The sequence below is a fragment of the Propithecus coquereli genome, unplaced genomic scaffold (assembly GCF_000956105.1).
Source record: "Propithecus coquereli isolate 6110/MARCELLA unplaced genomic scaffold, Pcoq_1.0 Scaffold422, whole genome shotgun sequence".
Taxonomy (NCBI): domain Eukaryota; kingdom Metazoa; phylum Chordata; class Mammalia; order Primates; family Indriidae; genus Propithecus; species Propithecus coquereli.
In genome coordinates this window covers 566,583-594,174 of record NW_012149975.1, presented here as the reverse complement: position 1 = coordinate 594,174, position 27,592 = coordinate 566,583, and the positions used below count along the sequence as shown (strand labels likewise).

At 41.6% G+C, this 27,592-nt stretch overlaps 1 protein-coding gene across 3 annotated transcripts in view; it reads left to right on the top strand.

Annotated features, from left to right (window-relative positions):
- LONRF3 (LON peptidase N-terminal domain and ring finger 3) overlaps window positions 1-18,553 on the top strand; it is a 33,465-nt gene extending 14,912 nt beyond the window's left edge. For all 3 annotated transcript variants that reach the window (XM_012653531.1, XM_012653530.1, XM_012653532.1), the window contains 6 exons: window positions 7,705-7,819; window positions 10,376-10,497; window positions 12,408-12,566; window positions 13,930-14,092; window positions 15,038-15,187; window positions 18,107-18,553. In XM_012653531.1, coding sequence (XP_012508985.1) covers window positions 7,705-7,819; window positions 10,376-10,497; window positions 12,408-12,566; window positions 13,930-14,092; window positions 15,038-15,187; window positions 18,107-18,262 — 865 coding nt within the window. In that variant the 3' untranslated portion in view covers window positions 18,263-18,553. The remainder of the gene's footprint in view (window positions 1-7,704; window positions 7,820-10,375; window positions 10,498-12,407; window positions 12,567-13,929; window positions 14,093-15,037; window positions 15,188-18,106) is intronic.
- Window positions 18,554-27,592: the final 9,039 nt, after the last annotated feature.

The window sequence follows — 27,592 nt, the reverse complement described above, 5'->3', positions numbered from 1 at the left end:
CATGGCTCTAACAAAATGGAAATCACTACATTGGTTGTCACATGGGCCAGCTTGTGTCCAATGTAGCCCACAGACTACATTCCCTGCATTCCTGACTCCTGACTTGGAAATACCTGGAGAGTGGGAAGGGAAAGGTCTACTCAGAGGTCACAAACTGATGGCCCATGGGCTGAATATGTCTTTTGTTTGGCTCTCATGAGGTTTGTTTTTGTTAAATGTGAATGTCTGGAGATAGGACATGCTGTCCCTGGTTGGCCACATCCCCGCCCCCACTGCCTTATACCAGCCTGTGTCTCACATTTGCATTACTTTCTTGGCCCGTATTCAAATATTTAAGTGTGTGACCCTGGAACTAATCTCAATTACTGGATCAAGAACTCAAAGCTTAAGGGCTAATGTCAATATCACAGGCCTATTCTTTGAAAGCCAAGTAGAGGGCCTGACTAACTTTTGTTTTGTGTTGTGCTATTAATAAAAGTTAGTAGTGGGCATGAGATAGTTGGTCAAGCATCTCCCCTCCAACTAAAAGTGCCACATCATCTCTACTTTCTCAGATCTCTGGACAGGCAAATTATCTACATTCCCCTACCCCCAGCCCCTACCCAGAAAACGAAAGATGCTATGATCATAGTGTGTGTGACCACATAAAATTTTTTGTAATTACTTTCAGTTGTTTCATTTCACAGCTGTGACTTAGTGGCTAAGAGGAGAGGCTCCAAAGCCAAGGTTTGAACTCTGGCTCTGTCATTTACTGGCTGTTTGACCTGGAACAAGTGACATTCTCTAACAGTGTTTACTCATCAGTAAAATAGAGAACAGTAATATCTCCCCCAAGGGGTTGTTATGATTAATTGAGAAAATCTATTTAACACTTAGAATAGTGCCTGGCATGTAGTGGGCACTCAATAAATGTTAACTATTTTTTTCCTTCTAGACTAGAGGTTTGGGGTCCATGGAACCCTGAGGAGGTTCTATGTATGGATTCTAATAGATCTATGAATGTCCTGAAGTGTGTGTGTGTGTGTGTGTGTGTGTGTGTGTTTCCAGGGCAAGGTCTATAGCTTTCAGCAGATTTTCAAACATGTCTGTTTTCCAAAAGAGCATTAAGAGGAGGCTGAGGTATTTGTATAAAATTGAGATGGTTGACCCAAGAGACAAGATGTCAAGAAAAGTCTTTTGGTACAGCACACAGTGGGACCCAGCCAGCAGCGACTCCTCAGATGTTTTCTTGTCCTTTATGAGCACATATGCTTTTCATATCAATCGCATGCATTTGTATTTTGAATGACATTTCTTGTCGTATGAATCAAAATGAGTAAGGCAGCTGTTATCTGACATGTAGACTTTTAATTTCTCTTAAAAAAACTGTAGTTATCAGATTTGCTCATAAGCTTGGGCAGACCTGATAATGAATGGTTCGGTAGATGGAATGTAGAAGCGCCATGCTACATGTACCATTAGGGCTTTGTTTGGGTGGCGTGGGCTAGGTTGGGGAGGGGCTATATAAGCAATTCCCCTTCACTGCTTCCCTCACCCCCTCACAACAGAGTGGCAGGTGCATGATGTCAAAGGTCTGACATAGAGAAACCCTGCTGCCAAACAGAGAAATGGGCCTCCACAGGTAACACCATCGTGGCTCTAAGCCCATGGCGCGAGCTGCGGGGTAGACTTGATTTTGCTTGCTCAGAGGGACCAGGTCTCTGTTGTACTTATCCTCCTTAAGACTCCCGCCAACATCCAGGGGCAGGAAGTCAAACATACAGACTCATCCTGTTTGTGTTTTCTCTGAGGGCTAAGAATCCTGAGGTTTAAGTTCTTTTGTTCCTCTTCCTCTGCTTTCTCCCTTTCATCTTGTTTGTCCCTGATCTCAACAGGGGGCTTTGAAGAAGGGTTCAAAATTTGGTCCAAGAAATAAACACGAAGAGGATAAGACCCCCTTCCAGTTGGCTCACTCTGACTTTAAAAGCCATTATTTCCCTTATCCTGTCCCCCCTGTTTTAAGTAAGACTTCAAAACAAAAATTCATCTTTGCCTGGAGTAGCTGTTCTATAGGCTGCTAAGTTATGGCCGGACTCTCACTGCTTTATGGTGATAAGACCCTGCCAAATCTAGAAAGCATTTTTGATCTTAAGACTCTTAAAACTGAAGCCCTTGGTCAAAAACATGTAGTTCCCCTTCCAACAGGGTTTGTCTATCAGATATTGACAGTAGCTATTTCATATGTGTGCTTTAGCTTGAATTATTACAGTCTTGAAAAGTTCCTGTTTCCACCTCTCTTTAGTGTTTTTCTCCTTTTTATTGTTGTTAGCATTATTATGAGGTTCTCTAGCCTCGTGTGTCTTTGGGGGAGAGAGTCTCAGAGTAAAGATAGTCTCTAACAATCTGCTGGGTCATGAAACTAGACATATGTACCACTCGTACAAGTTTCTAGAATGAAACCCAGTCCCATGGTGCTGCACTGGTAGAAAGACAAGTTAGAGTGTGAATTTATACATTCTGATTCTAGGGAGAAAATTAGGAGCAGATTATAAGTTCCACAGGGGAAAAGGTGGAAAGAACAAATGGAACAATAATCGGAGGGTGCGTTAATGAGGATCATTCCAATCTTCAAGTCTCCCTTGCTGCATTGGGAGAGCTCTGCTGAGGGAAGTTACCCCCTAACTCTAACACCTCAGACCTCTGCCCCTCAATCTTTAGTAGCTGAAAATCCTCCCTTGATATTTACCTGGTATAGATACCCTAGCCATTGGGGGCCACCTCTGGGACTGCTGTAGAGCAGCACCTTGGGGGGTGACAAGGATATTTTGAGATGTGAAGCGAGAATGTTTGATATTTGAACCAGTTACCTAATGGCCCAGTGACCTCTTTGTCAATTGAAACAAGAAGCTTTATATTTAACCTAGTTTTAGCTACTCAAGTAGCTGGGTGTTAAGGAGTCAGTTCATTCTCATTCTCCCTCCCTCCTTCCCTCCTTCTCTCTCCCTCCCTCCCCTTCTTATTCCCCCTCCTTATTCTTCCCTCTTTGCTCTCATTTGATAGCAAAAGAACACAATACAAGGATGTAACTGGTGGGAAAAGATAGCTATTTCCAGACAAGCCAAACATTTTATCCGAGCTGACATCTAACTGAAAGCATTTATTATTACTATTGTTTACTCCATCACCGTAACAATGTAAAATGTTTTGTTGTGAGAAAATCTGGCCCTGCTCTGATTTATAAATGCCTTCCTGAAGCATTTTCTGAAGTTGTTACCTACAGTGGCAAATAAAAGGGAGAGGAATTCTAGTCTCCCCCTCTCCAAGGAAAGAGAAAGCGAGGAAGGGAGAAAAGTATGTGTATGAATGTGTGCATCTACATGTCAATGGATGATGTCTATTTGAGATATAGAAACACACATAGCCATTGCTGTGTCATAGAGTAGAGAAGGAAGGTGGGCTTGGAAGTCAGATCTGACTTCATGTCCCAAAGCCCCTCTACTTACCAGCGAGCTGTGTGACTTTGGGCAAGTTATTTAACCTGTCCGGGTTTTAATTTCCTTAACAATACAATGGAGCGAATCATAATTACCGCTTTTTAATATATAAAGTTAATTATTGCACATACCGGAAGTATAGCAAGAGAAATATATTCCATCTCTTCCCAGTCACTTTACTCAGTCAGCCTGTGTGGAGTAGCGGAGTAGCCCTAAATATAGAAGTGAATTGAGTATTGAAAAGTGATATATTCTGAGCATCTGAACCTTGAACTATTTCAAAGCGATAATTATGCAGCATCTGTGACTGCCTTTTTGTTTGTTACCACTCAGTCAGGGGCATTTTAATCACAGCTCTCCATAAGAGATTGCTGTGTCCTTTTGTGTGTGTTTCATTCATCTGCTCACTAAATGTCAGTATTTATGGCAATTAATTAGCCAGTTATATCTTTGTTATTTTAGATGGGTTACGTTCTTAAATGAACAATAGGCCCAATTGTGAAATTCTCAGGAAAAATGGTTTTGCACATTAGTTGCAGATACAGATTTATCTATCATCTTCATCATTAGCACCATCAAATAATGTATAAAAAGCATTCATAGGACTCAAGTTACCGAGGAAATGAGATATTCTGGTTTGGCTGCTCTGGTAATTAGATCACAGCAGTGGTTCCCAAATCACACTTTTGAAAAACATTTTAAATTGTGAAATATACACAGTGGAAAAGTGCATAAAATATAAATGTGTTCTCTTGACAAAATATTGTAAAGAGGATACTTATGTATCCCCTCTCAGTTCAGGAAATAAAACATTGCCAGGACCCCAGAAGCTGCCCGTATGCCCCTTCCCAGTCAGGACTGCCCTTCACACCCCTGAAACCACTATCTTGACGTCTTGTATTTTGTTCCTCTTTATAGTTTTACCACCCACGTATGCATCTCTAAGCAGTATAATCTAGTTTTGCCTAGTTTTTAAGACTTTGTATAAACTGAACTACCCAGAATTTATTCTTTCAGTCTGGTTTCTTTTACTCAGTATTAAGATTTATCCATGTTATTGCATGTATGAAGTTTGTTCATTTTCATTATCGTATAGTATTGCATTATATGAATCCACCAAAGTTTATCAATTTTATTATAGATGGATGTTTGGGTTGTTTCTATAGGGGATATTATGGAAAATATTGCTATGAACATTATCTCCATATGCTGGTGCATATAAGTGTTTGCCCGTTTTCTAGTGGATTCTTCTTTCTGACTTGTAGGAGCTTTATGTATGTTCTAGATACAAGTTATTTGTTAGTCACATGTGTTACAAATACTTTCTCCTACTCTGTGGCTTTCCTTTTTGCTCTTTTAATGACATCTTTTGATGAACTTAAAAGTTCTTCATTTTAACACAGTCAAAATTATCAATCTTTCCAATTGTAGTTGGTGTTTCTTTGTGTCTTGTTTAAGAATTTTTTTTTTACCTTGAGGTCATATTCTCTCTGAAAGCTTTATTGTTTTGCTTTTCACATTTTTACAGCCCACATGGAATTGATTTATGTGTATGGGGTAAGAGATGGTCCAATTTCGTTACCCCTTATAGATAGCCAACTATCCTAACAACATTTATTGAGAATGCTATTTATGTATTGAAAAATCTTTCCCCCCTCTGCTTTGAAGTGCCACATTTGTCATAAGTCAAGAACCCATGTCTGGATGTATTTCTGGGCTTTCTATTCTATTCCATGGGTCTATTTGTCCTTGTGCTAGTCATAAACTATTTAATCACCACAGCTTCGTAATAAATTCTGATGTCTGGTAGGACAAGTCCTTCCACATCGTTGCTCTTCAAATGTGTCTTGGCTCTTGGCCTTTTGCCTTTCCTTATAAAGTTTAGAAATCAATTTGTCTAGTTCCACAAAAATAAACAAATGAAATAATCTATAGGGATTTTTTATTGGGACGTATCTAAATCTTCTTTAATTTCTCTCAGGGAGATGTTTATTCCAATAAAGGTCTCTCACCACTTTTGTTAGATTTATTCCTGGGTACTTGATTTTTAAAAGCAGTTATAAGTATCATCTTTTTAAAAATGTATTTTCTAACATATGTTACTGGCATATATATTACAACTGTTTGTGCATATATATTTATCTAGCAACCTTGCTAATTCTATGAATTCTTATTAATTCTAATAATCACTCTGTAGATTATTTTCAATTTTCTAACTTTATGGTCATACCATTTCTGAATAATGACAGATTTGGTTTTGTCCTCTCCAATCCTCATTTTTTTTTCTTGCCTTAGTGCACTGGTTAGGACCTCCATCATAAAGAGTAGTTTATTTTAAATTTATGTTTTTGTCAATTTGATAACTAAAATTTATTAATTCTGTTAAGTAAATTAACTACTTTTTAAACAGAATCGTAAAATTCAAAAAGTACAAAAAAGCGAATATATGAAAAGCCTCTCTTCTACTCCAGACCTTCATTGGCTTATTAAAAATATCAGATCTCTGCCCCTCCTCTTGACCTGTTGAATCGTGAACTTTAGCCAGTGGAGCTTCTCCATGTGTATGTTTTTAAAGCTCCGAGGCGACTCTGGTAATTATGTTCAAAGACCCCTACAGAAGGTTCGCCAATGCAGAGATTAGTAGGATTGTGTAATACAGTGATTCTCAACTTGGCTGCCCATTAAAACCACCGGGGGGTGGGGCTTTAAAAAATCCTGATGCCTGACCTGGTACCCTGAGCCTACAGACCTGATTCTCTGTAGGTGCCATGCTACGTTTCTGAAGTTTTTTCAAAAGCTCCCCAAGCGATGGGGAAGGGCAGGAGGGAGGGTTTACAAAGGGGCATGAGGAAATGTTTGGGAGTGATGGGTATATGGTGATGGTTTCATAGGTGTGTACATATGTCAAAGCTTATCACGTTGTTCACTTTAAGTCTGTTCAGTTTATTGCACGTCAATTATACATCAAGAGAGCTGTTTAAAGATAAAGGTCCCCAGGCGATTCTCATGCACAACAGTGGCCGGGAATCATTGTCGTAACAGAAAAGGCACAGGACTGTAAGTGGAAGTTGGCTAGACTTTCATTTGTCAACAGTTGGCTGTGTACACTTAGACAAGCGACTTGACCCCCTCTCTGGACCTCAGTTTAATTCTAGTTTGCGTGTTCGATTTCCTCCCGAGTACTTTTCAGCTCTGACGTTTTGATTGTTCTGCTCAGCGGGGCAGTGCCTGCCGGGCTGTGGGTGTACCTCCAGGCCACACGAGGGAGCCGTGCAGCTGGCGGCCTCTTCCTCTCAACTGAACACTCTTGTGAGGTCAAAATAGGCTGGTCAGGCGTCTTTCCCTTCTTTCTATGCTCCACACTTGGTGAGTGCAAGCCCCACTTCTCAACCGTCATCTTCAGCTGCCGCTACCCACTGACCCTGCTGCAGGTGAGCCCTTCCTTAAGCCAAATAAATCCACGAGTCTCTGAAGGAACAGAACAGCTTTAAAAAATGATCCCCAGATTGCTCTGACAATGTCCTGCTCTCCCAAAGCAATTAAAATAGGATATAATTGAAGTTTATGTATGTATACTTATGTATGTACACATATCCATATATATCCATATCTGTCTAATCTACATCAGTAAGCACATTAATGACATTACTCTACTACCCCTAGGAAAATTATCCATCTATATATTAACAAAATATTATCTGTTAGAGGTGCAATTTCGAGATCCTTCGCACAGTAAATGTTGCTTAGGTAAGAAGAGGAATCAAGGTTAGCAAGCAAACCAAGTTTTTTTCCATGGAAATATGATGTAAAGTGCTTAAATGGGTAAATGTCTAAGTGTGTTTGTGTGTATCTATCTGTCTTTGTGTTTACATATACTCAGGTGAACAGGTTGGCTAAATATTTTTAGAATGGAATTTATTCAGACACTGTGGACATTAATCTCTATTTTTCTTGGACCAGACAAGGAAAAAATCTGGATGCCCAGAAGAGATTAACTGGAACTAATGTTACAAAATGATCTAGCTATGTCCTAAACTTTAATAAATGCATTATTTTAAATCCAGCTCAGAAATAAAAAGAAAATGCTTTTCTGAAGTACAAGAACAGTTATTAAAAGAACTCTCCTCCCTACTAGAATGTTTCAAATATTGCTATAAAACCTTAACCTTGAGTAGCTCTTTTATCTTTGGTTTTATTTTAGCTTTCTTCCATTTTAATTCCTAAATTGCAGATTATTCTATGAGCCAGTTACAACACCTTGTGGACATACCTTTTGCTTAAAATGCCTTGAAAGATGCCTAGATCACAACGCAAAGTGTCCACTGTGCAAAGATGGTCTTTCACAGGTAAACCAATATTTCTTTCTTGGTTGGGATAACTTATTTGGAATTGGGTACTAAGACAGTGTTCAATTGTATCCCAAGAGACTGCTAGGACAAATTAGCCCCTGAGACCATCTATTTTTCCTGTCTTAAAGCCACCCTTCCCCTCTCCACAAAGTCCTTCAGGAAAACGAGGCAACATCTAGCTTTTTGTGAACTGTCAGTAATGAGATTAATTTGTGCTGGAAAAAAAGTATTAAATAGATGATAAACATGGGTCCTGGTTCTAATCCCACCTGATGCATTTTAATCTTGGGTGACTCTTTTGTCCTCTCTTGGACTAGATGAGCTCTGATGTCCCCTTCCCCTTATTATCAATGTTTGTTCCGTGGTTTGAACAGATCAGCTCCCAGGGCCCTAGAAGAACCTCACAGACCTACAATGTGGTTCTTGTCCAGCCCCTCAAGAGCCACTGTACTTACTATCAGATACTTGGCTACTGGAAAAGCTCTGGGGCTTCTAGGTTCTCTAAAATTAATCACACAAACTCCCACCTTCTTTTTTCAAGTGGACTTGATGGAATTTCCTGTGGCAAAAGAAAACCCAGGAATCTGTCTTGTTTTTCCTCCCTCAGCAATTTATATGTGACATTTTACAATCAATATTAATGTTTCTTTACCTCTGTCATTCCTGAGGAGAGGTTGGAGATGCAAGACTATCTCTAGGTGAATGTAGTCCAGAGAAGTCACCTGTGGAGCTTTCCCATGACCCCAACATCTAAATTAAGGGAATGGAGTGAAATAATCCTCAAGGGTAGCCCTGAGGGTGTGTATCAGGATTGGGGAGAGGGTCAATGTCATACCTTTCCCTAGATGAAGGGGTGGGATTTGATGGCCTGATTGTAGGTGAGAAGCCCATGGTCCTTATATTTAAACAATACATCTGTGTTGTGCCAACACTACCAAACTCAAATAAGCAGAAAGAAGAAAAATCTACCCATATGCTCAGCACCTAGAGAAAACCACTGTTAACATTTTAGTGTGTGCCCTTCCTGGGTTTTTGTTTTAGCGTCAGCAGAAGGGTCACCTCCTTCTTGGATTGACTACCTCCTGAGTCACTGCTTGTCCCCGAAAACTGGGACTGGGCAACACAGTTGATTCTTCTGTAGCCAGGCAATGACAGTGGCTGAAAAGGCATCCGGGAGGCAGATGCTGTGGGGTCCCAGACTCGGGGACTAGAGGATATTCTTATCTGTCTCTGTGTATTCATACAGGATCATACTTATATCATTTTTAACAGAGACAAATATTCCAGTCATGTTCACTACAGAGTAGAGACACAGCCCGTACTGGGAAAGGACCAATATTGGGTGAAGCCAGCAGTTTTATACTCAGGAGCTCCCCCTGCTGGCTATGTAGGGATAGTTTCCATAGCAAGCAATTCTCTGCAGATGTTCTAACATCCATTGTTTGGTTCACATCAACCCCCAGATTAAATACACACTACTTACAGATTCCTAGATATGCGTGGGGTAGGGGTGTTTGGGAGGAGAGTAATAGTGACAACTGAGCCTGAGTCTGGTTCTGAAATCATGATTTATAACATAATCTCAATGATATCTAGATGGTATATTAAAAAGACAAATAGATAAGCAAACAAAATCGCCAATATTTAGCTGTTTGTGTTTTTTAAAAACTAAGGTTAGGCCAGGCGCGGTGGCTCACGCCTGTAATCCTAGCTCTCTGGGAGGCCGAGGCGGGCGGATTGTTTGAGCTCAGGAGTTCGAAACCAGCCTGAGCAAGAGCGAGACCCCGTCTCTACTAAAAATAGAAAGAAATTAATTGGACAACTAAAAATATATAGAAAAAATTAGCCGGGCATGGTGGCACATGCCTGTAGTCCCAGCTACCCGGGAGGCTGAGGCAGAAGGATTGCTTGAGCCTAGGAGTTTGAGGTTGCTGTGAGCTAGGATGATGCCACGGCATTCTAGCCCGGGCAACACAGTGAGACTGTCTCAAAAAAAAAAAAAAAAAAAAAAAAAACTAAGGTTAGAAGAGAAAAATATCTGTAGACTTTGAAACATCCAGAAGTCAAGCACTAGGGTGGTGGAAGTGGGGAGGGGCAGGAAAGGATTGATGATTGAAAATTACTTTTTAGTTCCCTGAACCTTTTGACCACTGACTTTCAGTATACCCCAGATGGAAACTATTTCTATGAGCTGATAAACAGAATAATCAGAAAATGGAAAGAAAAGGATTTCCTCCCTTTTTTGACAAGAACATTATCTCAATTTCAGTTTTTAGGAAAGCTATGAGATTTTAAAAACTCCAATGCAGGTTTTCCCCCATTGTTAAAATATTTTTTTCTAATTATAAAAGTAATCAATTGCATGTATTTAAAAAAAAAAAACTAAATTCCAGCATCCAGAGAATACGTATATCATGATAGTATCAGCTGCCAATTTGTGGGTCCAAATTACTCCAATATGTGGGTCATTTGTCTATTCTACTGATTATATCACAAGTGTTTTGTGTTTTTCTGATGACTGCATATTCTGTAACTGCCGTGTTCCCCACATAGTGCTTGGCATCAAGAAAATACAGCAAAAATGTAATAATGGAAGAGCTAATAGCTAAGTTCCTTCCAGAAGAACTCAAGGAACGAAGGAGGCTTTATGAAGAGGAAATGGAAGAACTTTCTAAGTATGTACAAGCATGTTCTGTTTTCAGTTTCACTCATTCCAGCTCATGAAAGCTGAATGCACACATTTGTTCCTGGCTCCCCACTCAGTAATGTCGTGTTGGTAGCTTGAAATCGGCCACAGTGAGAGATGAGAGTATTTATGCTGTGGAAATTGGCAAATACTGCAAACCAGGGGTTCCTCCCCAACCCAGACAGCCAATTGTTGAACATTTACCAGCACACACTACTGAAGAAGCATAAGCCAAACCACTGACCAGGACACGTCTTGGCTCTACTAACAAGGTGTCACTGGCAGAATTAAATTAGAGTAGCTTAATCAGGGGAACTTACGAAGTGTCTGGAAGACTGTCTTCAAATACATAAGGAGGTGCTGTGAAGTTAAGAACTTCGGTGTCAGCCAGACCTGGGCTTAAGAACCAGTGCTGCCTCAGTGAGTATACTTCGTGACCCTAGGCAGGTCACTTAACCTTTCTGGGCCTCAGTTTCCTTATCTGTAGCTTGAGGATAATAATATTTCTTACCTCATAGACTTGTTATGAAGATCATATGAACTCATGCATAGTAAAAAGCACTTAAGAAATGGTAATAGCACTAATACTTGTTGTTAAATGCTTCCTCTGCCATGCACAGGTAGTGTGAGAGGTGAAGGGAAGGGGTGGAAACATAAGTGAGGCTCCCAGCTCTCTGCCTGGTTGGGAGAACAGCTAACTGAGCAGAAAAAGCAGCAGGCAATCACTAACTTCTTTCTGTCTTGCTGCTGCCCTCCCCTCTTCCCATCCCCAGTAGAATCCTCACAGCATCCCAGAGGCAAGGTTCCTAAGAGCAAAAACTGTTATGGTTTTATGCCCACCGTATACAGAACATTTCTAAACTCTACGACCAGCTTGTTTGAATGTGCTTCTCACTTTAAATGATATGTTTTCCCCAGAAACTAGAAATCTTTTTTTTTCTTATTGATTTATATTGGAAATACTCAGGGCATCTTTATTTCTGATCTGTAAGTTAGCATGGAGCCTCTCCAAGCACCCTTCTCAAATCTCATTTAAGGTTTCATTAACAAACACTGGAATATACTAAAGGGCTTTCTATTTAAAGGAATCCTAAACTTAACTCTTGTTAGATTTGGGCAGATGGTCTTATATCTCTTGGTAGGTTCAGATGTTCCTGTATTGGATTTACTAGACAAATAAGAGGATTGGGCTCCAGAAGGAACTGGCTTGGCTGGTAGTTCCCCAATAGGCCATGTGTCTGAATCTTCAGGGTGCTTGTTGAAAGGCAGCCTCCTGGGTTCTGGGGGTATTGTGTCCCAGTCATCTAGATTTCAGACCCTCCTCCCCCCGCCCGCCCCCGTGATTCTGATGCACAGGAGTGTTTGAACATCACTGGGCTGAGTTATTCTTGTCTGTCTCTTGCTCCCCGCTCTTCCCAGCTGGGCCTGCTATGCAGATTCTCTGGGGCGGGGCTTTGCAAATTTGAGATGCCCACGGGGACCTTGCAGAGAATTTCCTACCACGCCTCTGGGGAGCTGAGTCCACTTATACCATCAGTATCCTTCCCCACACTGCCAGCAAAACACTTGAAGAGATCATTTTGAATGGAGAGCATGAAAGAAAGAAAGAATATGAGGTATAGCTATCACCCACAATGTTAAGACACTAGAGAACTTCCTCAGTTAAATTAGAATGTGTGGAATGCCAATTTTAATCTCTTAGACCTTAGGCCAACCTCTGTACCTGATAATGGGACTCGGCCCACAGTTATCAGCTGGATTTCAGTATTTTTTTTATCAGCCATCAAAACTTGATGCCTGTTTGTCTTCCCTGGGGGGTACCACATGGGGATGTTTGACCGACCTTTCTGTGTTCTGCCCCATTGTTTTGAGATTCATGTCATTTATTCTTCCTGACAGCTTAAATAAGAATGTGCCTATTTTCGTGTGTACTATGGCCTATCCCACTGTTCCTTGTCCCCTGCACATCTTTGAGCCTTGTTACCGCCTGATGATTCGTAGATGCATTGAGACAGGAACGAGACAGTTTGGCATGTGCCTTGGAGATCCTGTTAAAGGGTAAGTGGGGAGCCATGTGAATAAAGGGAGATCGGGTGGAGAGGGATTTTTGTTTAATTTTGGGGTGCTCCCAGGAGATAGGGAGGCCTAGCTCACGATGTTTAGAGCATTTGTAAGGATCAGGGTCCTTCTGGTGCATAGGTAAACCCTGTGAGAGGCTGCTTATTTACTAGAATCCCAGAATTAATCTTTTGTTAAATAGATAGTATATATTATAAAACTTGTTTTGTATGAGTGGGTCCTGGAGTCCAACTGCCTGGGTTCATACTCTAGCTCTAGCCTTGGAACAAGTTTGACTTTGGGCAAATTACTTAACTTTTCTATATCCCAGTTCCTTATGTGTAAAGTGGGTACAATGATAGTACCTACCTCGTTGGGTTTGTTGGGAGGATTGGTAAGTTAATAATGCACATAAAACACAGTTCCTGGTTGCCTTAGTTCATTTTGTGCTGCTATAACAGAATACCATGGACTGTTTATAAACAATGGAAATTTATGTCTCATGGTTCTAGAGGCTGGGAAGTCCAAGATTAAGGTGCTGGCATCTGGTGAGGGCTGTCTTGTGTCATAACATGGCAGAAAGCATCACATGGCTGAAGAGGAAATAGAGAGCAAGAGGGAAAGAGAAAAAGGGGCCAAATTTTCCCTTTTATAACAAACTTACTCTACTACCACAATAACAGCATTAATGCCCTCATGAGGGTGGAGGCCTAATCACCTCTTAAAGGCCTCTCCTCTTAATACTGCTATAATGACAATTAAATTTTTTTTTTGAGACAGAGTCTGTGTTGCCCATGCTAGAGTGCCGTGGCATCATCCTTGCTCACAGCAACCTCAAACTCCTGGGCTCAAGCGATCCTCCTGCCTCAGCCTCCCGAGTAGCTGGGATTACAGGCATGCACCACCATGCCCGGCTAATTTTTTCTATATATTTTTAGTTGTCCAATTAATTTCTTTCTATTTTTAGTAGAGACGGGGTCTCGCTCTTGCTCAGGCTGGTTTCGAACTCCTGAGCTCAAACAATCTGCCCGCCTCGGCCTCTTAGAGTGCTAGGATTACAGGCGTGAGCCACCGCGCCTGGCCCAGTTAAATTTTAACGTGAGTTTTGGAGGGGACAAACATTCAAGGCATAGCACTGGCACATAGTATATGCTCAATAAATGGTAGCAGTTATACTAATACATTATGGTTTTTTCCCACACTGGCACTGCCAGTTTACAGTTGTAGCTATAAACATGGGGATAGGCAAATAGGCAGAAGTCCCTTGGGGCACAGCATGGAGTTACAGAAATGGCTGGGGGTCAGGCCAGGGAAGCAGAACTAATCAAGGATCTTCTTTCTTGATTCCATTCTCAAAAAACAGGTTTGCGGAATATGGCTGCATCCTGGAGATCAGAAATGTTCAATTCTTTGCCGACGGCCGCTCAGTGGTTGATAGCATAGGCAAGAGGCGCTTCAAGGTGCTCCATCAGGGCCAGCGAGATGGCTACAATACAGCTGACATTGAATACATCGAAGACCAAAAGGTGAGGGTGGCTAGTGCCAAGAAGCCCAAAGCCAGCTATCCCTGTAACTTGGAATACACAGATGGTTGCAAAAGGATTTCTTAAAACTGTCAGGTGCCTTGGGATTTCTCACCAAATTGCTGCAGCAATATTGAATGCTGCTGATTGCTGTCCAATTGCAGAATGGCAGCGAGAGCGCCCATTGTCCTGGCTCTGTTTAGCTGCTGAGTTGCATTCATGCATAAGAAATGCTACCCCAGACCAACCCTGAGGCCCATTCAGCCTAGGTGTTAGGTCTGTGCCAGGGATACCAAGGAATGGATCCGGAGTGGGGCCTACACATGTGTATTTTATCTACTGGTTTATTTATATTTTTTAACTTTTGTCTTTTGAGATAATTGTAGATTCACACATGCATTTGTATCTTTAAATGCACAACCTAGCTAAGAGCTCTGCCCAATAATCCATCATCCCATAAGGCAGAAAGATGACACGTCCAGTTAATCCTTGGTTTTCTAAGCTAATGGGTGAAAGAAGAGGTAAATAATTCTGTGTTCATTTGTATTTACATTTGCTACATGTAGATTAATAAATATTTGATCAACGAATAAATGTATTTGACCAAGATAGTTACACAATGAGACATAGACACATTCCTGTCTCCCTTCCCAGTGAGCAACTGGAAAATAGACGTAGAAATGAGAAGGGCAGAGGCATAGACCAGCATGACCTAGTTTAACCACATGCCTCCACTCAGGCCAGTTCAAATCTCTGGTTTTCTATGTGTCTTGCTGTTTCAGCTAATCTACCAAACTGAGCCTTTCTCCTTCCTCCATGCTCAGCAGTATCTACACACTGGCGGGCACTGTGAAGCCAAGCAGTGCTTCACATCTCACACAGGAGAAAGCGACTCTGGGAGTGATGCGGAGGGTACAGAATGTTTCACTTTCACTTTGATATTTTCAGGTTCAGGGAGAGGATTGTGCTGAGCTCATGGGATTACATAACTGTGTCTATGAGCAAGCATCCTCATGGTTTCATTCGCTCAAATCATCCCTGAAGAATCGGATACTCAATCACTTTGGTCCAATGCCAGAGAAAGATGCTGATCCCCAGGTATATAAAAATGTCTGTTTATAATGGGTTGCTTCACCAGATGAGAGTGCCTAGGGTTTGTGATTAGATGGATATGTCGTTGCCATCCAGCAAATCAAGCACAGAGAGGAAGATGGATCCAATTTGATATTGTTTGGGTGGGCAGTGAGTATCATGGGTAAGACCAAAACGATCCCAAGTCAGAAGCGGGGTAACTAAAGCAGTAGGAACTTGGATGTAAGACAGGTTTTGAGAGATAAGTGAGATGAGAGAATGGGAATGTAGGTACCACTAACAGAAGAATGTTCCATGGGAGTCCAGATTCACACCATGGGAATGTTAGGGTGACAAGATAAATGGAAAGGCCAGGACTTAAGAGAAGGGTATACTGGGACCTAAAACCAAAGGCCGCTACTTCCAGGGAACTTCATAATCCTCTCCCCCATTACTACAGGAGCTAGGAGATAGGGCCAGCTGCCCTACAAGATTCCAACTGCAAGACCCCAGAAAATTTTCACACCCCAGTCCATCCTTGCTCAGCTCTACAAGTCTAGACCCTTGTTACTGTCCTCATCAGGGGTGAACAGATCCTGAGTAAACTGACCCCATCTTTAAATTTATCCTTGGCTGAGTTATACTAGAAATCAGTTCATTAGGTTCTACTGGATCAGTCTTCTTCCTGGGGGGAAAGGCCCATTTGTGAGATCAAGCTGTAGAACAAAAGCTCTCCAGGAAAATGGAGATGGTTCAGTTTCATCAAGCTTCGCTTACCTGGTGTAAATCACAGAATCCATTCAGGGGATTCCATTTCTGGGAATGCTTTCTCTCTAGGAAGACTGAAGATATCCTAACCACAGATTTCCTCACCACCATCTTTTCCCATACTCTGAGCTGGCAATCCTATATCATCTCTCCCTTGATTCTTGTGTTCATTCCCAACTCTGTCACAAAAGAAAAGTCTGAATATATATGTTCTAACTTCTTTGTCAAAAGACTGGTCCTGCTTACCTCTCTGGCAATAGGACCTTGGGTAAATCCCTTAGTCTTTCTCAGCTTTTCCCCTGTCTCTGACATGAGAGAGGTGAATGAAGAAGTCTCTAAAGCCCCCTCTTCCTCTTTCATTCTGAGGCTCTAAAACATCAGTCTATTCCTTAATGGGCTGAAATGTATTGCTTTCTCCAGACCACAAAGGTGGCTCCGTTTCCCCCATGCAAAGGCATCATGAATTTTGAAGGGAGAAAGGCCAGTTAGTGCATGGCAGTGACCCAGCTCCTGGCTCTGGGCCACTGTGATTCAGGACTTCAGCATAGCTCCGAGCAAGCTCATAATCAGGCTTAATGCCCCCTTCGCCTTCAGGGCAGCATTCTCCCCCAGTCAGGCAAAAGACAGAGATAGCAGTGGTTAACAGCTTCTTCCACAGGAGAAAACACACATGCCACGGTGTGATTCATAAGAGCTTAATGATATAGAAAGCTGAAGTCTTGGGCTTCATTTCCTATTAGTTCTGTTATCATGTCGCTTTAGCAGTAGCAGCACCAGAAAAGAAACAAGCAAAAACCTAAACCCATGCAGTTTACTCCAGTCAATGCTGCAGCCCCAGTGGTGCCATGAAGCAGAATGTTCTAAGCCTCAAGAGGAGGTTTCTTAGAAACTGCCACAAATATTAACATCAGCTTAAATATCTTTGTTGATGATCCTAGGAAAGAAGTTTCAGAATATCAATCTAATATTTAGAACTGATCATAGGAGGGACAATATGTTGCCAACTACAGTGAGGGACAAAAAGAATCCAAACGAAGCTAGAAGCTCAGAAAAGCAAAGGGGACAGTGAGATTTGGGGAGAATCAGATGAACCAGTTTGGAGCCAAATAATGTCAGGTGTAGGTGGTTTGACCAGAATGTGATTTTCTCCATCCTACAACCAACTTTCTGAAAATTGTGGGCATAAAACTCATTACAGGCTTAGTAGGAAATAAGTCACCAATGTCTAGAATGTGTGCTGGGGAAGCTGCTTACAAACAGAATTTGGGGGAGGGATTTATGTGAGATGTGGCAGGTACATTTCTAATGTGAATGTGTTTTCTATTGGAATTTTTGCAAAGGGGTGTCGCTGTTCTTTGGGACTGTAAATCATAGCCTTTGGTTTCGGGGGAGAAGATAGATGTGGCCCTGTATAGTGACATGGTATATCTGGACTATTGTCTTCAGCCACATCAAGGAAATTGAAGGGAGTTAAGAGGCATGCAAAGCCTAAGACATCATGGGACTTGAAGGCCTGCATGTTAACTGTATCAGTCCAAAGAAGCTCAACAGAATCTTAGAAGTAGAAAGGACTGAGTGGTCGATATTCCAGCTTGTAAAATCACACTGGCTAGGAGTCATGGTGTCTCTGTTAAGATTTTGTTAGCTTTAACAAGTACCAAAAAATGCCTGCAGCTTAAACAAAACAGAAGGCCTAAGTCCTGAGGGCTAGGGCATTTCTATTCCATGGGAACATTCAGGGACCCAGGCTCCTTCATCACAAAGTTCTACCATCCTTAGAATGTTCCCCTCATGTTCTTGATTGAAGAAGGCTGATCCTCACCAAGCCCACATTCTAGCTAGTGGAAAGGGAGAGGAAGAGGAAGGTGGAGGGCATATGCTGCTTTCCCAGAGCATGACCCATAAGTTATACATATCACTTCCCTTTAGTATCATTACCCAAATCTTTGTCTCATAGCCTCACCTAGCTGCAAGGGAGGCTGAGAAATGTTGTCTTTTTTTTTCTGGCTGGCTATGTGCCTAGCTAAAATTAGGAGGAAATAGATATAGGGGCAATTAGCACTCTACCACACACAGAAGCAGTTCTAACTGGGATATTTACCTTGTGCATTTGGAAGTCTGCAGAATGGTATTGCTTGCATGGGAATAGGATGACCCCATTGTGTTTCTCTGTTGCAGATTAATCCAAACGGCCCAGCCTGGTGCTGGTGGACATTAGCAGTTCTTCCCTTGGAAAGCCGAGCTCAGCTCCCGTTCCTAGCAATGAGGTCCTTAAAGGATAGACTGAATGGTATTCGGCGAGTCCTGGCCTTTATATCCCGAAATCAAAACTAGTGAGAGTGGATTGGTGAAAGGAGCTCCCACCCTCCCCACTACCCTGTGGGGGAGTCTTCTTGTAAATACATCTAATTGCAATAACATCTTAACAGAAGAGGGTATCAAACAGAGGCATTAGCCTGCTGTTGATCACAGAGAGAAATTGAGTAGAAAGACCAAAAGAATGTGACCTGTTTGAAACTTTCTGTCTTAAGATGCTTGACATGCTGCACAACTACATAAACAGCAGAGGTGTTTAAGAGCCCAGAAAAAAATTTTTGATTTTATCATAAAATGTTCTGAAGGTTTGGTTTTGCTTTAATTTTCTTTCATCCACCAATGACCATGTGGTTCAAATGTGAAGCAAAGATACTAATCATGTTGCTGCATTATTTCACTGACTTGAGGTCTCATTCCAAATGGTTCAGGTTTTATGGAGCATTGTGTAAAATAATATTCATACTTCTTTCTGTTCTAATAATTTATTTTTTGCACTACTGTATCCTTTTTTTCTACATGTATGTTTGTAACTATTTAAGTGCACATTGCTGAAAAGTCCATTGCTTTATTTATTGATGTGGTTTACCGTGTACCTAGGGGGAAATAATAATACTAGAAACATGCAATTTTTGCTTTCATCATTTCTAACTACATTGGTCCCAGTTCTTGGACCATTTGTGTACCTAGCCAAGTAGATGTTTGAAAGAAGTTCAGAATGATGCTAAGATCATCTGTCTTCACAGATTCCACTTTTTTCAGTTTGAATTAAACTGTAAAATACTTAAGGGATTTGTCGTAGATTATGGTATGTGCCAGGGTAAAGTAAAATAATCCATTTTCTGTGTAATACAGAACTAGGCTGAAAGAATTACTTTTCTGGAATGAAGAGATGAGTCAGAGGAGTGTCTCTTACTACAATCTACTATAAGCATTTATTTCAGCCATCTAATTATAAGTGTATCTAATTTATCCCCAGTGCAGTTGAGGATGGAATTTTAGTGAGGATCATAATTAACCCTACAGAGGGAATGGCTTTCCTTTGGGCATATCCTAGCCATACCCAACTAGCCTCTGTACCGCACCTCTTCTCAGGGTTCTGAGGATCAAGACATGGGCTAGCATGTGAGGAAACACTTAATGAGGGACTGTTTGTTATTAAAAGTATGAAGAAGCCAGATAGGGTAGAACCCTTTACAAATCTTTTTAAAAGGAACCAGATAATTAATCCACTATTTAATCTAAGCACTGCCTTTCCTCCTAGTTGCAATGGTCCAAGATTTCAATGTAGCGGGGAGATGAGAGGGTGAGGAGGTAAGAGTAAGTAAGCCCTTTTAGGGCTTGTTTAGTGCTGGTTTGAATCCTTCAGTGGCAGGAGAACCTAAAAAGTGTCATGAGTATGGGAGTGTTACAATGGCAGAGCGAAAAGATTAGAGCAGGGAATAAGTGAATTGTGCCATTCATATCTTTATGCAAATTAATCCCCATGTGATTTTTGGACAGCTGCAGTGCGTTATCCACTCACAGCCCATCCACTCTGGCAAGGTAATAGGGTAATGCTTCATGCAATCAGTTTTACTTCCACCACCACCTGTGGCCAGAAATAGGCAGGGGAGAATGAGATGATCCAGACAATGAAAAAGAGATTCATGTAAGCAGAAACCAAATGGTCTTTTCTGCATTTGCCTAATGGACGCTGTGTTGTCAGAGCATTGTGTTACCAGGTTTGATGTTTGGAGCCAGACTGGGGAGGTGAGGAATGGAAGTAGATGGAAGGGTAGGCATAGTTTCTGCCCAAGCAAACTCTACAAGGCTCAGGCAGCAGGAAATTAAAGGCTCCTGCCTCCCACCTGGTGCCCAACTCAATGGTCATAGCACAGTCCTAGTGGAATAGTTTCCTATTATCTAGTGTAAGTACGGCAAAGAAAAGGGTCATATGCTTCTCTGCTTACTAGATCTGTCACTTTTGGCAAGCAATTTAACTTTTGCTGAGCCCCAGTTTCCTCTTCTATGAAATGGGTAATGATAATTCTGCATGTAGGGTTGTTATGAACATTAAATGAGGTAACATGTAAATCACTTAGCACAATGTCTTGCACCTAGGAGACAGTCAACAAATAATAGCTATTATTAGATTAGTCATAGTTACAGAATATCATCAGGGACCTATATTTGCATAAAATACTGCCTTTACACAAAATACTCACTTGAAACCCCTTTAAATTTAGTTGGGGGAATCCATACCACTGAATTTTGGACCATAATTTGATGATTCCTCTTGGGGTTAAGTCTATTTGGGAAAGTGAAAAGACTGGAGAACAAATGAAGGTTAGAGGTAGGGACCAATCCTATGCCAGAAAAAATTTTCCCATTTAAATAAGGGGTAAAAAATATTGTTGCTCAGAGGTCTAGAATTTCTTTTTTTTTTTATTTCAGCATATTATGGGGGTACAGATGTTTATGTTACGTATGTTGCCCTTGCCTCCCCCCAACCAAGTCCAAGCTTCAAGCGCGTCCATCCCCCGGGTGGTGCGCATCACACTCTTTGTGTATGTGAATGGAAGCCTTAAGTTCTAGCTCCATTAGAATAACCAGTTCATCACTCCCTGTTCTCCAAAATATATTGAGAATCTTTCCCATGCCAGGATGATTAGATTTTACAATCTATGATATTTATGCTTGGTTCGTGGTATTCCTTTATGCTGCCCAAAGTAACAGATTCAACAAAAATGTATTGAGAACCTACCATGTAGCAGGTATTGAGCCAGATGATCTCACATACCTGAGCTCACCAAATCATTTATCTTCCACATGACCCATATTATAGTTGAGAAAACTGAGGCTTCACAATGTTAAATACTTTACCCATGTAACATAGGTAGCCAGTAAGTGGCCAAGCTTGGTTTTGAACCCATTACTTTGCAGATTTATAGCATTTGAAATAGTTTGTATTACACATAATTTTATTAAACAAGCATGGCAACCAGATCACTGAATCACCTTAGAAGCTTACAATGGGAAGTCATAGATTAAGTTGCCTAACACATCTCTACTTAATTTAAGTAGAAAAGGAAGTTTGATTTATTTTTTTAAAGTATTCTTTTTTTTTAACCTCAATCCTGTTCCTTCTATAGGAAGTTTGATTTCTTAATAAAATTCCATATCATACAGTGCTTCACTTTGATAAGTGAGTACCTAACTCCAGCAAATGTAGATCTTGGCTGGGCAGAATTGCACTTTAGTAGCCTAGATACACATTTAGGTCATTTTATGATAAGCTTTTGTTTCAGTAGTGGTGGGAGGCGGGATGCAAGGCTAAACCAGCTTTCCTTGGGACGTACTTGGACTTGACCATTTCTGTCACTTGGAAATTGGCTTTGCTGTAGCTTGGGAATGAAGAGTTTACATAGGAAAGACATAATGTTAAATCTAGGCCAGAAGGACAAGACTTCCCCCTTGGTAGATGGTGCCACTTATTTGGTCAGTTTTCCTGTCTATTGTGACACCCAGTCTTTTCCTAGTAGGTTATTTTTTGTCTGTCCGTGTGCGTATGCGTGTACATATATATATATATATATATATATATACACACACACATACGTACATATACTAGGTAGCAAGCAGACATTATGCCTTTCTGCTTTGTACTGTACTACTGCTGCTAGCAAATAACCAGCAAAATGTAGAAAATGAAAAACAAACTAATTTTCTGTAGACAACTTGGAGAAGAGAATGCTTGCCCCTGACTTAGGGGGGCAGAGAATTGACTATTTCAACAGTTTGCCTTTTCCTAAGGCTGACTGCTTCTAGCCCAGTGCTGCATTGGCAGCAATGGGCAAGCCAAGTCATTGCGCATGTGGCGCTTCCAGCTCTGCCTTTGGAGCTGGCCTGGGCTCAGATAATCCCCTGTGACTGGCCCTTGGAACAGTAGAGCTCCTGAGGCCAGTTCACAGCACCCAGAGGTCTCTTTCTGTCAACAGATTGCACACTGTTGATGGACTGCAATCCATCGGGGATTGTGTTCCCCACACCAACTCCATTTCCAAGATGAGAGTTTTATTCAGGGACTCATTTCTTGAGTTCCCAACATGTTGACTTTGCATCCATTTCCACTCACCAAGGCAGAATCATAGCAGAGGTGTGTGACAAAGATGCAAATGAAAGGCAGCCCAACCAATGGAAAAGTGTGGGTCTTTAGCAGTCTTGGGCTTAAGGAATGAGATTTTGATATATGATTGAAGACAGTTCTGAAAAGCAGCCAGGTGCATGGGCTGCAATCTGTGCCCCTTCCCGAGTGCAGAGAGAAGGAAGGGAAAGGAGCCATGTAAAATGTATGCATTCAATTCCTCTTAGAATGATAGCTCCCGCTTATTACACTGTTCAACTATCTAATAATCTGGATTATGCACATCCAGAGGTGAGATGAAGAAATTTTCACTTACAAATGGGTATTTACAAACATGCTAAGTTAACCTCCAGAGAGAAGTGCCTGTAATCTCTGTTCCTGGTATCACTTTATAGCTTTTGCTTCATGATTCTGTAGCCATTTAAAATGTTTTCGCAGCAAACATGATTAACGGAAGTTTACAAAGCAACACTGTAGCTTATATATAACTTTAAAAGTTGATTAACATTTATCTATTGTTAAAGCAACAACAATAAGCAACAACGAAATAAAAGGAGAGCAAATAGGTCAATGTGACACTGTAGGCTTATCTTAGATAAACTAGTTCCATCATTTTCTGCAGTTCTCAATAATGCCAGGATTAAAATATCAAGCAAGCCACTCAACAGTGGCAAACGTGTATGTGTGTTTGTTTTCCATTCGTTTGTTAAGCGGCCATTTTACTCTTGCACTGTAATGATCTGAAGGGAAATTAAGATAATGCTCCCCACCCCATACTGCTATTCAACTACCTCTATATGCTTGATTTCTTTTTAGGGTTGCCCTTCCTCCAAATCTGTACAAAAAAAGTTTCAGCTCATCTATGTTGTAATAACAATGTGATATAGACAGTCTCTGTGAAAGTTGTTTGTTCATTAAAAAAAAAATGTTTCCTATTGTCTCATTTTGTATCTGACAGAACCGAACTCCTACCTTAGGAAAAAGATTATCTAACTAGCTTCAGTATCACTTTGGTAGAAGCTGAATAGAGAGGAAAGCTACCGGAACATCTATTTTGTTCTTGTTCCTGTTGGTTGTGACCAGAAGACGTTTAAGGAAGTATACCTGCACTGAGGCAGCAAACTCCTCTGTATGTGACAGTGAGACAGGTGTGAACTGATTCATGGGACTTATGTGTTCTGAAAAACTGGCCATAAATTAAGTATTTAAGAAATGTACCAGAAAAGCTTGTCAAAGAATTATGTTGAAGGATTTTGTCAATAATCTGCCCCTAGTTTATTTATAAATCCAAACATTTACATATTGGATTTGCTTAAAGCAGAACACACTACCTACTGTTTTCTTTGGCATTATAAAATGTTCATGAAAGCAAATTACATGTTTTTATTTTAATTGAATAGTTTATCAACAAGAGGCCAAAGTTAAGGCCAATTCTACCAATGTTCCTGTTAATTGAGACAATGAGCGATGTTGACCAAGCTGACCCCAGCAAGAGAGCTTCAGCAACATCCCATCTCTTTACTGATTTTAGTCTTGTACCATGGAGTACTGAGGATAAAAGGACATAGGAATGAGACAAAAGTGAAATGATAGAAAATTCCACTTGGGCTTGTCCTTGTTCTGTGTGATAGGCTCTTTGGGGTAATTGAAAAAGAACCAGAACTCCTGCCCAGCTAGGCCCCAGAGGGAATGCGTGACTGACTCCATTGGGCTTTGGCCTTCTGTGCCTAGTCTGCCACTCTGTGGTTCTCATGAGATGGAGTATACTTAAGCCAGAGGCCCAAGCTGGTCTTTCCAAGACAGTCCTTCTGCCCAGAATGCCTGCACAACTTTCTGGAGAACTGGATTGGACCATCTATAAAAAGAAGGTCCTGTTTGCAGTTCCCCAGGCCTTGAGTAGAACCAATGCCAAGACTTTCTGCTGCTTCTTTTCTGGGCTCCATTCTGGCTCCTTTGAGTTCTCCAGGGCCAATGATGCCTCCCTAGAAGGTACTCCCAGGGGCAAAATGAGATATGAGCAAAAGAAGGGAAGGAAAAATGCCCTAGAAGTCTAAACTTTCCCTTCTTCCCTTATGTTTTATGATTTCTTCACTCCTAGGAGGGCCTCGTATCAATATTCTCATATTGATTTCTTCCAGGTAATGCAGAAACTTCCTAGCCAGACTTGTCCGTAGTCAGCCTAATGTATTAATAGAGGTATGTCCTGGTTAAGGCAGAGAAATGCAGGCTCAGAGGAGCCCTGCCTCTATATTTCTGAGCCCCCTTCTCCCACTCTCTTATTCCGGTTTGTGTTGCTATAAAGGAATACCCAAGGCTGGGTAATTTAAAAAAGAAAAGAGGTTTATTTGGCTCACGGTTCTGCAGGCTGTTCAAAAAGCATGGCGCCAGCGTCTGCTTCTGGTGAGGGCTTCAGGGAGCTTCTAATCAAGGCGGAAGGTGAAGGGGGAGCAGATGTGTTACATGGTGAGAGAAGGAGCAAGAGAGAGAGAGGCAGGGGTACCCAGGCCCTTTTAAACAACCAGCTCTCTCGTGAACTAATGAATTGAGAACTCTCCCTAATTTATTGTGGGGAGGGCATGAAGCCATTCATGAGGGATCCACTCCCCCATGACCCAAACACCTCCCACCAGGCCCCCATTCAACTCCACATTTTAACATGAGATTTGGAGGGGCCAAGTATCTAAACCATAACATCCACTCTTTCCAGTTTTTAGTTATTGACTTTTCCATTTCAACCTATACTCACATTGACTGGCCATCTATATTTCCCATCCACTTATACACATATATTAGCAAATGCCATTGTTACATTACAAAGCTCTGAAAAAACCCTCTTCTCCATTTATTGAAGTGCAGCCCCCAAATTGCACCCCCTTGCAGAATACTGCCTACCTTCCAGTAAGTCAATATCAACCACTTCGGGATACTACAAGTGCAGGAAAATTGTCCCGAAATAGCCTACTTGCCCTAAATCCAGTTTTGCTATAAAAATCTTGCTTCTCTTGGATTTTATATATAGGTGCATTATGGGGATATTCAACACAATCATGGGAGCAGGGGAGATCACTGCCCCTTTAGCTCATCAGGATGTTTGTTTCTACTCCCAGAAGATAATTCTACATTCTCAGGACCATGGGTTCCTTTTACAAGCCCAATGAACACTTTCCTAAGAGGACCAATGGTTAGGGTTGGGGGAGCATTATGTCCACAAATGGAATTAAGCCCTTCTGCATAGGCAGTCTACAATGATGAGTTCTCATTGGAGGGAGAGGAGGATGGGGGGAGAGAAGAAGGAAGTTAGGAAAAGAGGGAGGAATAGAGGGAGAGAAGGGTTTTTGAAATGGCTAATCATGAAAGCTACCTTTTCATCTCCTGGGCAGAACTTCATACATCTTCTTCCCATATAGACAATGGACTTGATCTTCCATCCCGATGGGGATTGGGGATGCCACTTACACCCAAACTAAGATTGCAGACACAGCTTCAAGAGACATGAGTCATGTTCTTGCACCCTTAGGCTGATCCCAGAAAGGACAGAGAGTGTACCAGGAGCCCCTTGTTGAATTGGTCACTGATCCAAAGGCCAAGGCAATGTCCACTGAGTGTTCACTACATGCCAGGTTTTTTCCTATGATTTTTAACATTGTTTCTCATCAGAACGTCACTATAATCTGTAAAGTAGATCGATAGTCCCATGTAATAGGTGAGTCAACAGGGTGGTTATGTTACTTGTCTATGACCATATTGATTAAAACCTGGGCCAGAGTCCATGCTGATTCCAGAGCCCACATCCTTAACTACTATTTTGAGCTGCCCACCATGCAGCGCCACAGACCCAGGAGAACAACTTAGCTTACAGATGCCTGGTAGAGAACTTCCAGTAATGATAATAGCAAAACAACAGTAACCATTTATTGAATGTTAACTATGTGCTGGGCACTGTGCTAAGCATTATCTTATTTATTTAGTCCTGAGATAGGTGTTGTTATTACCCAGCTTTTACAAAAAGGGACATCGCAGCTCAGAAAAATAAAGTGACTTATTCAAGGTCACGCAGCTAGGAAGCAGGGAGGCTGGGCTTGGGATCAAGGCTGTACATTCCCCAGCTATTGTCCTTACTCCGTGAATTAGACTGCCTTTCATGAAGCCTGCCACTCTCCTTACTTCTTGGGCCTTGATTCCTCTGTCCTAGCATATTCTTTCAAATTCTAGTCCCCCAAAGACCTGCCCCCTCTCCTGTCTTTGGAGCCCTCCTCCATGAAGGCCTCTTTCCCTAATGACTGCAAACTCAGGGGTCCCATGATTGTCAACACAGCTTGCCCAGCTTGCTCGTCTCCCTACCCACCTCTCTGGCTGCTTTGAATATTCTTGCACCAAAGAAAAAATGGGAGTATAGATTTGGAGATTCAGAAGGCAAAATAAAGGAGAAATGTTAAAAGCTGCAACTCCATAGTTCTAGAGTCATATATCCCAGAGCTGGAAGAGGCCTTAAGAAATCATTTGGCCCAGCTAAATTTCCTGCTTTCAGCCAGTATTTTGCAGATAAGAGAATTGTGGTGGCGTGACAGTGTTCAAGCTCATTCTATGAGTTAGTGGCCAAAATGCGACAAAAGCCTAAAATTTGGTACACACTCAACACGCTACGGGAAGCTCACGGCTACCCCTCCTCTCCTCATGAGTGTTCTCATGTGGCTTCTTGAAGATGGAGCTTTTATTGGAAAGAACAAAGAATTTTTTTTAAAGCATCTACAGCCTATTTGGAAAGGCCCCTTTGGGTACTGTTCTCTCTCTGACCGCCCCCCTCCACCTTCTCTTTAGATTGCTTTTCCGTTCTACGAGTTTTTCTCTCACACAACCTGCTGCTTGGGAGCAACCTCCACCCCACTCACAGAAGTTTGGGCTCCATGAGTCTGTGGCAGGCTGCTTTAGGCTGATCAAGAGGAGTCCTTGAGCATCATGCCTGCCAGCTCGGGCACCCCCACCCCTGGTCATTCAGGTGATCATGGAGGGAGTTGGAATCACTATCCCAGCTAAAAATAAAATCACATTTTGGGATCGTGGTCCAGTGCAGAAGGCCCTTCAACTCACAATGCTTTCCACTGCATTCATTCATTCATCCATCAAATATTAGTCAGCAAAGTAAAGTGGCTGAGAACACGGACTCTAGAGTTTAGGTTAGAATCTTGCTCCCACAACTTACTACCTATGTGGCCTTAAAGAAATCA